Raw genomic sequence first — 12,765 nt, forward strand, 5'->3', positions numbered from 1 at the left:
GGGTGTGAAAGTGCTTACTGTATGCTTCTGCTCCATTCCAGGATCTACCAAGAGAAGTAGGAGAAGAGGAAGATGAGACGACAAATGATGTTCCCCACATCCAGTGTGAGGACGGCTGTGACCCCCAAGGACTCCGGGACAACAGCCAGGTGCTAAGATGAGGCTGGGCCACAAGGAAGGGAGTGGAGACATATCTGGGCGCCACGGTGAATTAGTAAAAGTCACATCTGTCCTTGTCCATTCAACATACCATGGACTGGGCAGTTTATAAAGGACAGAAATCTCTCCACAGTTCTGGAGGCTGTGAAAAATAAAGTCACTGGGTCCACACCCGCAGAGATTAGGGTAGCAGCATGTTGGGCAAGGGCCCTCTTCCAGATCGTACCTCAGAAGTGGTGAGGCAGCGCCCTGGGTCTCTTTTTTTTTTTTTTTTTTTTAAATATATTTTATTGAGTTTTTACAGAGAGGAAAGGAGAGAGATAGAGAGTCAGAAACATCGCTGAGAGAGAAACATCGACCAGCTGCCTCCTGCACACTCCCCACTGGGGATATGCCCGCAACCAAGGTATATGCCCCTGACCGGAATCGAACCTGGGACCTTTCAGTCCGCAGGCTGATGCTCTATCCACTGAGCCAAACCGGTTTCGGCCCTGGGTCTCTTTTATAAACTCCAGTGCCATTCCTGAGGGCTCCATCCTCATGACCTACTCACCTCCCACCTCCTAATACCATCACATTAGGGGTTAGGATCTTCACAGCTGGGTCTGGGAAAGGCAAAGAACTGGAGGGGTCTTTGGGGACCGGACTAGGGAGAGGGTCTCATTTTCTGTCACTGCTTTTTCTTCCCAGTCTTGCTTGCAACGGATCCACCAGGGCCTGGTTTTTTACGAGAAGCTGCTGGGCTCAGATATTTTCACAGGGGAGCCTTCCCTGCTCCCCGATGGCCCCGTGAGCCAGCTTCACGCCTCTCTACTGGGTCTCAGGCAACTCTTGCAGGTATGCGTTAGGGGCTGGAGCATGGCAGCCTGTAGTCTCTGGCAGACGAGGGTGGTGGTGGTGGTGGTGAAGGACCTAGGATCCTCTCTCATTGTGTCCCGTGTCCTTTCAGACTGAGGGGCACCATTGGGCGCCTGAGCAGACTCCAAGCCTCAGTCCCAGCCAGCCATGGCAGCGGCTCCTTCTCCGCCCTAAGATCCTGCGCAGCCTCCAGGCCTTTGTGGCTGTGGCTGCCCGGGTCTTTGCCCATGGAGCAGCAACCCTGAGCCCGTAAAGCCAATAGCTTAAGGATGGCCTCCAGATCTTCATGGCTAAGATGAACCTATCGGCTGAGGCACCTGTGAGCCAACAAGTGACTCAGTCATTAATTCTAATGGGACCTGCATGTGTTGAAAACATTACCAATACTGGCGGATTTATGATGCGGACCCAGGACATGTTGAATAATTTATTAGAGGGGAAGGGAAAATTTGGGATTATTTATTCTATTGGCAGCAGTTTGAGGGGGAGGATTATTTATTATATTTATACTGACTTATTTACTTTTTTCAATAAACTTATTTATATGGATATTTAAGTCTAATTTCTAGGTTTGGTTGGGGAAAAGAAAACAAATGCAAAAACAGGGATGAGGAACTATAATATGCAACCTTCTTCTACTCTGGGGCTATGGTGGAGAGGGTCTTTCCTTTTGACCCCCTGGTGTATAGAGTAACTGGGATCTTTTTGGTTTTAATCCCTGCGTGGCTAAGTAAGATGAAAGGGATGACAAGGGGACGAGATTAGGAAACGGGACACCTCTCTTGCTCCCTGACCCAGTGCCTCCTTCGCTGCTTTCTTGGCCAAGAGTGTATTTAGCCAAAGATGGGAATCCCGATCACTGCAGGATCCAAAGTCAGAGCTGTTTGAGCAGAAAGGGCATTCCAGGAAGATAAAGGTAAATCCCCCAAACGAATGGGATTCTCCCTCAGTGGATATCTGTGGGCCCCTTCAGAAGGGAGTTTGATTACCCCGAGGGAGTCAAACTACCTTTGAAAGGAAGTATGGAAATGTTCTGGTGATTATTTCTCTTCCTCTCTCCATCTTCACAATATCAACAAGAAACATGGGCTTTGGAGTCAGACAGACCCAGGTTTAAAATTTGGCACCAACCTGCTGAGGAACAATGGGCTAATTCCATAACTAACACCCCCTCCCTGACACACACTCATACACAGCTTACTTCCCCCTGGAACAATCTATGGGTCAGGAAAGGTTGCTCCAAGCAGGGAGGCAAGAAGAAGAAACATGACCAGAGGGGCATCCTGGGGTGGGTGGAAGACACGCCAGGCTTTGCTGACCTTGGCCCTCCGTGGCCTATTGGTGTTTTCAAGAACAGTCGTCTTTGGAGAAGGGAAAGAAAGAAGATCAAAGAGGAAACGTTTCTAGGTCAGCACAGAGTTTATTAGCCACTTCCGCTCAGATGGGACTCTTTCTCAATAGTACTGTTCCTCTAACACACGATTTTCAACCAGTGTCCCCCAGATTTTTTAAACATACAACACCTAACTTTATTCAGGAGCACTGACCTCTTTTTCCTTAGACTGTCAAATAAAAAAATAACAACCACCAACACAACAATAGCCATCCTGTATGAATGAATCAAAATTACACCTATTTTTCTGTCAGATTGGCCAAAACATTTTTTTTTGGTGTGCTGCCAAATTTTAGTAATTAGTTTCTATGTGCTATGAGATGAAAAAGGTTGAAAGCCGCTGCTCTCGCATACCAGGCAGGAAATAGCCGCGTGTAGCAGGCCTCACTTTCATTTGCATCTCAGGTTTACTAGAAGCACATCTTAGAGCAAAGGCAGTTGTCCCGGGGTTTCCTGGGAATGGCTAAGGTGGGAGGTTGTCCAGAGCTCATGAAAAACCTTCAAGGTCCTAAGTTCCAGGAACGTGATCTCTGCCCAGGTCCATGCCCAAGGAATAGAAACAGTCTTTTCAGGTAAACAATATATTGCACAAAAGAAAGGAATGACGTCTTAATAGAGAAATATCTAAGACCCAGGGCTTCTCTCCCTCTGTAAACGTACCAATCTGTACTATAAAAAGCAGTTCCTGAGTCCCCAGCTAGCGGACATCCCCGGTCTCCTAAGCAGTGGGGAAGTGGAGACTAGGCAGCATTAGTTATTGTGCAAAGCTTCACAGGCACGTTAGGCTGGTAGGATCGGCTTCCAGGGGAGGAATGGATGTGGCCACTGCTAAAGGCTCCAGGTCCTGCCCTGCCTTTAGCAGTGGCTCTAACTCCAGGCCCAGCCCTGGCTCTGGGGTGTGTGCAGGGGTAGGGGGGTGTGTGGGGGGGTGTCGGAGGGAGATCGGTAAGAAGAGGAGGTCTACCTCCTACTTCCTCTTCAGAGGGGAGCTTCCCAGTGTGGCTGAGGCAGAAAGCTCTCAGTCCCTGTAGGAAAAGAGGAAATTTAGGACAAGAGTGAGGGGAAGAAGAAAGGAGAAGGTCATCCTGGGCATGAGGGAGAAATGGAGTCCTGCCATGTGTCAGTTCCCCCCTGAGGGCCACCGCTAGTGGGCGCCAGGTTAGCCTTACCAGCTATTAGAAAGTTGAAATTCTTCCATACTGGAAAGGAGCAACTTCTCTGAGCCCTCCAAGCTCCTCCTAACTGTCCTGGCCTGTTCCTAAAACCGCTACCCCTTCCAGTGCAGCAGGCAGCCTCCAGGATCCTAGTTAGAGCCATGGCCAACATCTGTTCTGGTTCACATGTCCCTCTCACTTCAAATCAGGCCGTTAACCCAGCTTAGAAGAGGCACGTGCCTGATTTCCCATCCTGGGAGAGCAACACTATGATGCGGGGTTATATGGGGTAAAAGATATGGAAAGAACAGAGGAAACATAGTCCTAGTAGTCAGGAGTCAAGGGCCCATCTGTGAAGAAATGGCTCTGGTGGCAGTTGTACGCCTCATCCACGGTGTTCTGGCCAGCTAACAGTGGGTCTCCGTTTGGCATGATTTCTTCAATCTTCATGTTGTTTCTGAAGACTGGGTAGTCCAGAGAAAGAAGTGAGGTCCTGATCTTAGGTAAGGAGTTCCCAACCCAGCAAGGACAGTGAGGGAGATGGTAGCAGAGGCCTGGGCAAGGCCTGAGGGGGCACTTAGGTAGGGCAGGGGTTGGTGTGTCCATTTCCTAGTAAAAGGGACACAAGGGAAATGAGCCTCCTTTCCCAGGAGGAGCTTAGATCAGGGGGTGGGGGGGGTTCTGTAATTGGTGAGAGAGGGGAAGAGGGGAGTTGGGAAAGGGGGGCATCCCTTTCCTCAGCCCCATCTCATCACTTACTTTCCATCTCCTCAATGTTCAAGTGTCTCAGATCATGGGGCAAATCTGGCTCTGGCTCTGGCACGGGCTGTGAAACAGGCTCTAGAAGAGGCTCCAGCTTCAGTTCTGGTCCCAGGTCCAGTGTGGGCTCCAGCTCCAGCTCGGGCTCCAGTGGCTCCAGCTCAGGCCCCAGATCCAGCCCTGCCTTTAGCAGTGGCTCCAATTCCAGGTCTAGTCCTAGCTCTTGCCCTGGTGCTAGGCCCAGGGGTAGGTCTAATGGCTCTACTTCTGGCTCCAGATTAGGCTCCAGCGGTTGTTGCAGCTCCTCCACCTGTCTGGGTACCCCAATACAGACAAAGGGGAGTACTTAGCAGTTTAGGTGAGGTCGGAATGGTAGAGCAAGCAGAGACTACTTCTCTAGTCTAAAAAGGTAAAGGAGCAGAGGGCTCTTAGCATAGGCTGTGCTCTTCCCTGGCCAGGTAACTCGGTTAGAGCATCATCCCGATATGCCAAGGCTGCAGGTTCAAATCCCTGATGGGGCATATACAAGAGTCAACCAGTGAATGCATAAATAAGTGGAACAACTAATCCATGTTTGTTTTTTTCTTCTTTCTCTCTCCCATCCTAGCTCTCTCTAAAATCAATTACAAACAAAGGTCACAGGCTTTGCAGAGTCTGAATCCTGTCAGTCAGGCTTACCAGAGTTTGAATCCTATCATTTACTAGCTGGGTGACCTTAGGCAAGTTAACTAACTTCTCTGAGCCTCAGATTTATCATCTGTAAAATGGGAACAACAATACCTAATAATATTTGAGAGGCAGGAGGCTGGTTAAAAGCAGGGCTTTGGAATCTGACAGACCTGGATCATTTCGTAGCCATGGACCTCGAGCATGCCACTTCACTATGCTAAACCCGTTTCCTCAGCTGGCGACAGTAATAAGTGTCTGCCTCACAGGACTTTTATGGAAATTCAATGTGAGAAAATAAGCACAAAGTTTTAGCCCAGTGCCTTGTATATAATAAACTTTCATTAAATATTCCTGTTCCTATTACCTACTCATATGAATTCTCATAATGATTAATTTTTTAAAAATATATTTTTATTGATTTCAGAGAGGAAGAGAGAGATAGAAACAATAATGAGAGGGAATCATTGATTGGCTGCCTCCTGCACATTGGACCGAGCCCACAACCCAGGCATGTGCCCTTGACTGGAATTGAACCTGGGACCCTTCGTTCTGCAGGCCGATGCTCTATCCACTGAGCCAAACTGGCTAGGGCAGGATTAATTTTTTTAAAATGTTATAAAAGTATCTAGTACCATGTTTGGCATCAATCAGATGTCCATTAACATCAGGGCTTATGACTATTATCATCAGGGAACCTCTGTGGAGACAGCTGAAGGATGGCAGCAGGAAAATAGAGAAGAGAGAGAGTAGAGGAGCCGGAAAAACCTAGAGGACTGGAGAGTGTGGCGAGGAGGAGAGAAGGCCAGGGAGATGGGACTGGACAGGCTGGTTGACTATGTCGGCAGAAAGGGGTGGTGGGGGTGGCGCAGGGTTCCCATCTCACCTGTTAGAGACCACGATGAGCTTCCGGGTCAGGTACTTCCTTTGCTCCTCGAGGTTAACTGTCGGGGACGCACACAAGAGGCGGGGAGGTTAGTGATGAGATCCAGACCGACGTCCTGACAGTCACATCTCCTTCCTAATTAGCAGCGTCCCGCGGACAAATCCCTCCACGTCTCTGCATGTTGGTCCGGAAGGCGTTGGCCTGGTGGGTGCCCGCCATCTCCCAGTGAAGTCCGTCAGCACCTCTCACCTTTGTCCTCGTAGTAGCACCCGAAAGCTTCATCCCGGGGGGTGCGGGGGTAGAGGAAGCGCAGCGGGTTCTCGGGAATGTTCTCCGCGGTGAGCAGCTGGTAGTGGCGGATGATTTTGGTCAGCGGGAGCGACTGCAGCACGTCCTTGGTGAAGGGCTTCACGGAGTGGATGAGCACCTTATCTGGGCGGCGGAGAGGGGACAGGCAGGACTGAGAGGAGGCCGGGCCTGGGCGCTCCCTCTGCCTGCCCAGCCCAGACCTGCGAGGGGGTCGGGACGGAGCGGGAAGCCCAGCACAGGCAGCGGGGCAGGAAGGAGGGGCGTGGGAGCGGCAGCGCGGGGCAGCTGACCATCATCCTGGTGTTCCACCCAGGAGCAGGTAATGCCGCCTTCGGACGTCTCGCTGAAGCGCAGCAGGAAGGTTCCAGAGACGGTCTTCTTCAGCAGCCTGCGCTCCTGGCTCCGGCTCACGAACCCCATGATGCGCCTGGAGCAGAGACAGCAGCTGAGCGGCCCTCCGGCCTCCCGCCTCCGTGGGCAGCGAGGGGGCGCCAGCTTTCTGCCCTGGCGCGGCCACTACAGACTGTTCCGCTGTGGCCACGCCACTTCGCGCTGACAACATCCACCTCCAGGGCCGGAAGAGGGGTGAGGATTCAGGAGGCCATGCCGATGGAAAACGCCTTGTAAAGGGCAGATGGGCAGGCGGTGTGGCGGGAAGAGCACAGGCTTGGGCTCAGACAGCCCGGCTTTGAATCCTGACTCAGCCCCTTTACTCTCTCTGAGCCCTCGTTTCCTCACCGACACGAGGGGGCAACACCCCCCACTCGGCATGGCTGTAGGTTTCACGGGAGAATTCATGGATGCACCCGGGAGGCTCTGGATCACAATAGCTGCTCGACAAACACCGGCTCTAACTGTTATTGCAAAGGTGAGGGGGTGTGCCCTTGGCCCAGTTTTTGCTCTCGCTCCCTATTTGCCACACGAGGGCGCACAGAGCCCACTCAAGCCTCGAGAGGCAGCGGGGTCTAGGGAGAGGGTGGCTGACCAAGGTCTTACCCATCATTCCAGAGATCCTTCAGGTGCTCATGTACCAGGTCCAGAATTTTGTCTAACCATGTCCAGAATGGAAGCTTCCCAGGCGGGCTCTCTCGCTGAAGGAGTGGAAAAGCAGGGAGACATGGAGTGGCCCTCGGGGTGGGGAAGGAGTGTTGGGGGAGCGGTGGGGTTTGGATTCGGGCTAGGTCTGGCTGCCCAGGAGGAGGGTGTTACCTTAGTGAAGTCGGCCCAGGACAACAGCGCACCCTCATTCCCCGAGTTCTGTCCTGTGGACAGAAAGCCCGTGAGCTGGTGGGAGGAGGCAAGGCCAGGGCTCCTGGGGTGGAGAGGACAGAGGGCCGGGGCTGACGGGAAAGGAGGTCCGTACCAAACAGCTTGTCCTTCAGCATGCTCAGCTGGTCCTGGTCGAGGCCTCGGCCAACGTAGGAGGAGAACTGCCAACTGAGGGCCGGGCCCAGTAAGGTCCAGGGGGCCTTTGGGGGGCTGGAGAAGAACTGCTGATTCTGCAGGTATGGGAAGAGGGCAGGGTGGCTCAGAGCAGCACCCTCACACCAAGCTGCCACCCCTCCTCACCACCCTTCTCCTGTTGGCCCACCTCCTACCTGAGGGTTTGAGCTGAGCAGATTGAACCAGAGAATCGAGGCCCAGGCGATGGAGAGTTGATTCATGTTAGAAATAACCACCACAGGGAGGGTGTCTGCCTGGGAGAAGACAGGAGTCACAGCGGAGGCTGTGAGGGTTCTAGCTGCAGACGTTTGGGCGGGGCCAGGGGCAATATTTCACCTGAGAGGCTTCTGTTAACGCCTCCTGTGCCCTCCCCCAAACCTGCTCCAGCTCGCCCGCCTCCGTTTTCACTCACTTTCAGTTCCTGCTTCAGTCCCTGGTAGGTGTATCTGACCGTGAAGCTGATGATGTGCAGTTCCTCCGTCACACCCAGCAGACCCTGGGACAGCCAGAGCCGTGAGCAGAGGGCCCTGGGGCATGTCCCTCCTGCCCCCAGCCCTCTCTCTGTCCAGGCCTCACCTTACTGCTGCCCTTTCCTGAACCACCCGAGCGTTGCTCCAACAGAGTCTGTGAATTGAGGGGAAGGAGAGAGAATGCCAGAGGAGGGACCCAGCATCCCTGGAATGCGTTTTGCCCACAAGACTTCCCAAGGCCTGGGCACTTGCCCCAGCCTATTCCATTGGATTAGAAACAGAAGCTACTAGCCTCTTACCAGATAGCCGAAGTCCCAAATTAAGCCCTGACTCTGCCCTTTCTCGGGGGTCAAAGTTTTCTGGGTTGAGGTCAGAATGTTGAACTTCCGGAAGCTATTCCAGGAGGAAGAAAACATATGAAGGACAGGAACAGAGTTATTCTAAAATCCAGCAGGAAGACAACCAAGCTCCATTTCATTTCAGGCCTCTCCATCTCCCTCTGCGTATGTGCCACCCACATCAGCCTCCTCCTGTCTGTGCCCCCCTCAGGGCTGCCACATGTGGTTGTGCAGCTCATGCAATGCACAAAGGTTTGCAGCTTTTTTGTCAGGTACCTACCCTTGTGATTGAGGAGGATTCCTGAAAAGAAATAAAATAAAATAAAGTCACTGGGAAGCAAAACAGCATAGAAATTAGGAATGTGGTCTTTGGGATCAGACAGACCTAAGTTCAAACCCAAGTCTGCAGCTCACTAGTTATGTGGCCTTCAAGACACATCATCTCACTGAGCTTGTTTTCTCATCTGAATGGAGCATTGATAACAGCTAACGCATAGGGTTTCTAGACTATTAAATGAATATTTGACAAGCTGCATGTCACATAGCAGGTGCTCAACAAAAGGGATGAATTGTTATTTCTATGAGGTAGGAATGGAGGGGGGAAGAACACAGCCCCGGAGCCTTCGGGAAAAGGAGGTGTCTTCTCTGCCCGCTGCCCCACTCTCCCTACCACCCCCGTCAGCCCACATCCTGGCCCCTCTTTGGTCCCACCTTTCACCTGCTCCAACTTACTTGTCAATAAAGACTTCTGCAGTCAGCGACTCGCTGCCTTCCTGGAGCCTCACCAGCAGCCTGGGGAGGAGGGAGGTGGATGGAGAAAGTGGTCAACCTCAACTTCCGAACAGACCAGATGTTTGGAAAAGATGAGGGAAGAGATTAGAAGAGGTAGATTGACTGAGGGGGGGTGGGGGGGAGAGAAGGAACAGCCAAGAGTGGGAAGATCTTTAAAGCCAGAAAGCGAACAGTGCTAGGTCTGGAAAAAGGAATCAGGAATGAGTTCTGAAATGCCCACCGTGTTCGGACAGTGAACTTGGTCCCAGTCCTGAGGATGAGGGGTCGATGGGGAGTCTGAGGCATGCAAGGCTGGGTTTCCACCACAAAGGCTCTGGGAAGAGAGAAGTGGAGAGACTGTATAGCTCAGCATCTGTAACAATGGCTCCCCTGCTCCTTCCCTCCCTAGAAGTCCCTCTGTGGCCTCCAAACCTGTGGAGCAGATGTTGTAGCAATTCTGTGACCTGGGCCTCCTGCAGGTCCACCCCTGTGATCAGAGGGTCATTCTCATAGCTAACCAGTTGACTCAAGTCCTTCAGTTCCTTCAGCAGCTGCCGCAGATGAAACATTAGTTTTGCTCCATCTGTGAACCTGAGTGATAGAACCCAAGGGAGAGAGAATCCATGAGTTTCCTGGAGCCCCCAAACAGGCTCTAAGAGCGCCCCTTTAACTATGTGGAGAATTAAAACTGATTGGGACAAAAAAAAGAAAAAGAATCCAGGAAGCACTGATTATCCAACATGATTCATAATCCAAGAAATGAAAATCAAAGCCACTTTCACATTAAAATTGGTAAAAGATGAACATAATAAAGCTAACTTTCATATGATGTTTGATATATACTATTGATTTTAAGTGTGTTACACACATGAATGCATTTAATCCTTACAACCACCCTATTTAATGTAGACACTATTATAACCCCCATTTTACAGCTGATAAAACTGAGGCACAGAAAAGTTTAGCGAAAGCCACTTGCTCAAGGTCATAAAACTAGTAAGGAATAAAATTGTATGTAATCCAAGGCAGTCTGGCTGCACAGTTCATACTTTTGACTTCTATAGTTTACTGACTCTATAAAAAAACTAATAATAGGCAATGTAGTGACAGGAAAACAATCATATACTATATATACGAAAACAAATTGGGATAGTAGTTTGAAACTATTTTTTAAAAAGCCTCAAAAAGTGTGCATACATTTTATAGTATTCCATTTCTAAGATATATCCTAAGAAAATAATCAGACAAATGGACAAAGATAAATGTACCAGGAAATTCATAGCTTTGTTATTTGTCATAGAAAATTAGAACCATTCGGTTATTCGGTATATAAATTATGACATATACATGTAATGAAATACTATGCAACCATTAAATATAATGATATAGGCTCAAATATTTAACATGGAAAAATGTCCACAAATATTAAAAAATTACAAGATAGTATAGATATGATTTGACTTCTGCTTAAAATAGATGTATTTTTTGTATAGGCAAAGGGGAAATCTGGAAAAAGTATGCAAAAGCATAAACAGAGGGTACCTACTTCTGTATGATTATATTAAACAGATGGTTAATTTCTTTCTTTTCTCTTTTATTTTTTAAATTATTATTATGTTTAATATGTTTTTATTGATTTCAGAGACGGAGGGAGAGAGAGGGAGAGAGGTAGAAACTTCAATGATGAGAGAGAATCATTTATTGGCTGCCTCTTGCATGCCCCCTGACTGGGGACTGAGCCCACAACCTGGGCATGTGCCCTGACCAGGAATTGAACCGGTGACCTCCTGGTTCCTGGGTTGGTGCTTAACCGCTGAGCCACACCCGGCCGGGCATTCTTTACTCTTTTACGGTGTCTGAAATTTTTTCAATTGGTATACACTGTATTTGTAATCAGAAAAAGCAATACCTCTTTTTATTAAAAAACAGTGAAACAAGACAAGCTCTCATTCCTGGGAGCATGCTGGCTCCTTTCCCTTACCTGTCTTCTTTCCTCACAGGCACGTATCTCCTAAACTCTAAGGAACCCCATGAGACTTGCAGCCAGGGGAGCAACAGGCCGTGGTAGCTCATCCAGGGCTAACCCTTGAACCTGTCCTCAAGGCCCCCTTTTCTCTGACTCTCCAATGAGCTGACAGCAGCTCTGCCTTTGCTCACTTCTTTCTCATAACGTTTCTAGAGCCAAAGCAGCCCTGCCTAGGCTGTCTTCTGTTGCTTCTTCTAGCCCAGGCCTTTCCTTGTTTCACTGTCCTCAGATTTAATAAATGTACTCTTGCCCTAGCCAGTTTGGCTCAGTGGATAGAGCATCGGCCTGCAGATTGAAGGGTTTGATTCAGGTCAAGGGCATGTACCTCAGTTGCAGGCTCAATACCCGGCCTCAGGTGCGGGAGACAGCCCACCGATATGTCTCTCTCACACTGTTTCCTTTTGTCTCTCCCTCTCCCACTCTCTCTTAAAAAAAAAAAATCAATGGAAAAATATCCTCAGGTGAGGATTGACAAAAACAAAACAAAAACCCACAAACAAATAAATGTACTACAAAGATAAAAATATTAAAAAAAAAATACAACGAGTCCTAGCTGGTTTGGCTCAGTGGCCTATGGACTGGGGAGTCCTGGGTTCAATTCCAGTCAAGGGCACATGCCCGGGTTGTGGGCTCGATCCCCAGTAGTGGGCATGCAGGAGGCAGCCGATCAATGATTCCCTCTCTTCATTGATTTTTTTTATCTCTCTCTCCCTTCCTCTCTGAAATCAATAAAAATATACTTAAAAAAAATAAATTGATCCAGGTCAGTGTGAGTGCTCCAGCCCTGACTTGTTTGGCCCAGTGGATAGAGTGTTGGCCTGAGGACTGGAGGGTCCCAGGTTTGATTCCATTCAGGGCACATTCCCAGGTTGCTGGCTCAATCTCCAATAGGGGGTATGCAAGAGGCAGTTAATGAATGATTCTCTCTCATCATTATGTTTCTATCTCTCTCTCCCTTTCCCTTCTTCTCTGAAATAAATTTTAAAATATATTATAAAAATTAATATAAAATAAAAAGTTTACTAGAAAAATAGCAAGAAATTAAAAACAACCTACATGTCCAAAAAGAATAGTTCATTAATTAAATTATGTTACCTCCATAAAGAGAACAATAATGTAGCCATTGGAAGTAACATCCTATATAATAAAGAGCTAATATGCTAATTAGACCAAACAGCAGAATGACCATCTGGACATCCTTCTGGCTGACTGTCCCTACAAAGCCAGGATGGAGAGGGCCGGCCGAGGCTGTGAGGGGCTGCGAGGGAAACCTGGGTCCCAAGTGCCAGAGGGAAGCTGGTGCCGGCAGCTGGGCGAAGGAAGGTCTACTCTAGCATGAATTTTGTGCATCAGGTCTCTAGTGGGTAAATATTATAATATACTGCAAAGTTAAAAAGAAGAAAAACAAGCCTATATGTCTCAAAATAGTATGAATGGTATGATTCAATTTTTTAAAATATATTTTTTATTTATTTCAGAGAGGAAGGGAGAAGGAGAGAGAGAGAGAGACACACTATATATATGAGAGAATCA

General features: G+C 49.1%; 2 protein-coding genes across 4 annotated transcripts in view; one reads left to right on the top strand and one right to left on the bottom strand.

Moving 5' to 3' along the window:
• Positions 1 to 1,568, top strand: part of IL23A (interleukin 23 subunit alpha) — a 3,681-nt gene extending 2,113 nt beyond the window's left edge. For all 3 annotated transcript variants that reach the window (XM_006777874.2, XM_015557422.1, XM_015557423.1), the window contains 3 exons: positions 42 to 149; positions 850 to 996; positions 1,109 to 1,568. In XM_006777874.2, coding sequence (XP_006777937.1) covers positions 42 to 149; positions 850 to 996; positions 1,109 to 1,270 — 417 coding nt within the window. In that variant the 3' untranslated portion in view covers positions 1,271 to 1,568. The remainder of the gene's footprint in view (positions 1 to 41; positions 150 to 849; positions 997 to 1,108) is intronic.
• A 1,243-nt stretch (positions 1,569 to 2,811) lies between these two features.
• STAT2 (signal transducer and activator of transcription 2) overlaps positions 2,812 to 12,765 on the bottom strand; it is a 36,897-nt gene continuing 26,943 nt past the window's right edge. The window contains exons 9-24 of the mRNA XM_006777875.2: positions 9,639 to 9,797; positions 9,448 to 9,540; positions 9,168 to 9,227; positions 8,716 to 8,736; positions 8,397 to 8,490; positions 8,204 to 8,251; positions 8,040 to 8,123; positions 7,783 to 7,881; positions 7,548 to 7,683; positions 7,394 to 7,446; positions 7,181 to 7,275; positions 6,475 to 6,611; positions 6,125 to 6,307; positions 5,876 to 5,933; positions 4,324 to 4,637; positions 2,812 to 4,028 (exon numbers count right to left, since the gene is read on the bottom strand). Of these exons, the coding sequence (XP_006777938.1) occupies positions 3,889 to 4,028; positions 4,324 to 4,637; positions 5,876 to 5,933; positions 6,125 to 6,307; positions 6,475 to 6,611; positions 7,181 to 7,275; positions 7,394 to 7,446; positions 7,548 to 7,683; positions 7,783 to 7,881; positions 8,040 to 8,123; positions 8,204 to 8,251; positions 8,397 to 8,490; positions 8,716 to 8,736; positions 9,168 to 9,227; positions 9,448 to 9,540; positions 9,639 to 9,797 (1,774 nt within the window). The 3' untranslated portion in view covers positions 2,812 to 3,888. The remainder of the gene's footprint in view (positions 4,029 to 4,323; positions 4,638 to 5,875; positions 5,934 to 6,124; positions 6,308 to 6,474; positions 6,612 to 7,180; positions 7,276 to 7,393; positions 7,447 to 7,547; positions 7,684 to 7,782; positions 7,882 to 8,039; positions 8,124 to 8,203; positions 8,252 to 8,396; positions 8,491 to 8,715; positions 8,737 to 9,167; positions 9,228 to 9,447; positions 9,541 to 9,638; positions 9,798 to 12,765) is intronic.

The sequence above is a fragment of the Myotis davidii genome, unplaced genomic scaffold, assembly GCF_000327345.1.
Source record: "Myotis davidii unplaced genomic scaffold, ASM32734v1 scaffold509, whole genome shotgun sequence".
Classification (NCBI taxonomy): Eukaryota; Metazoa; Chordata; class Mammalia; order Chiroptera; family Vespertilionidae; genus Myotis; species Myotis davidii.